The 2,122-nt window shown below is 37.0% G+C and overlaps 1 protein-coding gene across 4 annotated transcripts; it reads left to right on the forward strand.

Annotated features, from left to right (window-relative positions):
• Nucleotides 687–1,797, forward strand: LOC107648146. 4 transcript variants are annotated; one of them, XM_016352130.2, is made up of 3 exons: nucleotides 687–1,188; nucleotides 1,291–1,385; nucleotides 1,527–1,797. In XM_016352130.2, exons 1-2 carry the CDS (start codon nucleotides 707–709, stop codon nucleotides 1,379–1,381), a joined length of 573 nt encoding a protein of 190 aa, XP_016207616.1. In that variant the 5' UTR covers nucleotides 687–706; the 3' UTR covers nucleotides 1,382–1,385; nucleotides 1,527–1,797. The 4 variants fall into 4 exon arrangements, with proteins under 4 accessions (XP_016207616.1, XP_016207615.1, XP_020960100.1 ...); XM_016352129.2 differs by having other exon boundaries at nucleotides 688–1,188; nucleotides 1,473–1,797; XM_021104441.1 differs by having other exon boundaries at nucleotides 688–1,188; nucleotides 1,309–1,385.

Genomic DNA, 2,122 nt, shown 5'->3' on the forward strand with positions numbered 1-2,122 from the left:
GTGGCATCTCAAAGATATGCAAATCAATTGGAAACACCAAACCCTTTATGTTGACCAACACATCTTCCGCAATACCCGTCACAGTTATTATGCTCTTATAGTCTTATCCGCCAAGACAAACCTAGCCGCCGACCGCTTCAACGGTGGGAGCTTTAATATATGATAAACGGAAAGAGGCATAATGCTAATGTAACATCCTGCATTTTTGAAAATCTAAATATAAATAAATTGTGATTTTATCTTGTTAAGTTTAAATTTTGTAATTTTAGAAATTATTTTATTAGAAATAATTAAGTAGATTCGGAGATAAATTCATTTTGAATCAATTAATATTCTTAGGTAATTTTATTATTTTGGAATATTTTGTATAATTTTAGTAATTGAAAATAAGAAAGAATTGTACAATTTAATTTAAGTAACTTTTATTCTTAAAAGGTTACGATTTATTTTATTAATTTGATATCTTATTTTATAAATCAATTAAGAATAATTAAATTAGTTTTATTAATATTTGGAGTTAAGTTAATTAATATTTTTGTGTAATAAAGTAATTTTTATAGTATTATATTTGAATCTTAAATTGTTATTCTATCTCAAATATTTTGTAAAGGTTGTTATATTACTCATATACATTATACCTTAACCTTAAATTCCTAATTAAAAACCTAATTTTACCCTAAATTCACAAAACACACGTACAAACAGAATGGGAAAGAAAGGAAACAGGGGAGCTCGAGGGGGGAAAACAGAAAGGGAAAAGAAAGGAAGGGAAAAGAGGGAAGATGGGGGAAAACGGAGAACAGGAAGGGAGACAGAGGACGAGGGAGAAGAAGAGAGGGGGAGGAACAACGCTATGGAGCTTGGTGCCGCTGCCGAGCTGCTGTCGCAGAGAAGAAAGGGAGAGGCGAACGTGACCCACGGAGGAGAGGAAGGAGCTGCCGTCGAGCCACGCCCCGTTGCCTTGTTCGTGTATCGCGGTTGCTGTTCGCTGAGGGTGAGACACGAAGAGAAGGTGCTGACCTGCACCATCGTGCCTCGCTATCTTCGTCGAGCCTTCATCATTGTCGCTCCCTATTCCCGTTGCCATCAGGGTTTGCTGCCGCTGCCATTGAGAGTGACGCAGCAGAGGAGGAGTCGTTCCTCTTCCGCCGCCGTCGCCGGAGACCTTGGTTGCTGTTGTTCATATGGGTGAGTTCGTTGTTTCCTAGTTACCGGAGTCACTGTCTATGAATCTTTTGTTGCTTTAGAATGACCTTGTCCCTATCTTTAATGTTCCTGAGTACACTATAGTTGTTGGAATCGTTACAGCTGGAACTTGTCACCGGGGGAGAGAAGCGGCTACACTATCCTCTTCGTTTTGACATTGAACCTCTATTTCTAACCCTGTAACGCTCTTGCTCTTGTTCTATTTGGTATTTTGTTTCTCTATTATGTTCTTATTTTAGTTATGATAGCCAATATCTCTGTTTTAGTATTATGGTGTTATGCTGAAATTGCGAAATTGCCGTTGCTGCGAGCGTAACAAGAATTGATGATGCTGCCGCCGTCTCGGTTGCGTTGAAATCGCCGCTGCAGTTGCCAGTTTAGACTAAGCAGGGATTGTTGCGTTAAACTATGCGATTGCGACATCGAGGTAGGGGGTTTAAAATGATTTTAATTTAGAAATGCCTACAAGGTTTATTGAATAACTGCAAATAGATTTAATATCTGTGAGTAATTGATTGACTATGTGAATATTGAATTGTGGCTGAAATTGTGATTGAAATGGTTGAGATTGTTATTTGGAATTGTTGATTAGTGATATTGATTGATTATGTGGATTGGGATTTGTTTGATGACTAATTGTTGAGAGTTTCTGAATTTTAATGGGTTATGTTGGATTTGTTGCCGTTGAGCTATTATTTCGTATATTGTAATGTTAGTGAACTTGGTTGGTGGTTGATTTGGAGTTGGTTTTGAGGGGTGTTGAAGGGTTGGATTTTGAATACAAAATGGTTTGCTGAAAATTAGGTTCTCTTGAAATTAAACGGCAACTTTGAAGGTGAATCAGTGGCTCTATAGTGACTAAAATGATGAGAATTTAAATGTTAAGTAAATTATATTAAGTGTGATTATTGAGATT

This window comes from Arachis ipaensis, chromosome B06 (genome assembly GCF_000816755.2).
Source record: "Arachis ipaensis cultivar K30076 chromosome B06, Araip1.1, whole genome shotgun sequence".
Classification (NCBI taxonomy): domain Eukaryota; kingdom Viridiplantae; phylum Streptophyta; class Magnoliopsida; order Fabales; family Fabaceae; genus Arachis; species Arachis ipaensis.

Excerpts from the sequence above, each read along its gene's own strand:
- LOC107648146 (XM_016352130.2), top strand. The coding sequence starts at position 707 with ATGGGAAAGAAAGGAAACAGGGGAGCTCGAGGGGGGAAAACAGAAAGG. Across the intron at positions 1,189-1,290 it reads GGTTGCTGTTGTTCATATGG|TTGTTGGAATCGTTACAGCT; the intron begins GTGAGTTCGTTG and ends AGTACACTATAG.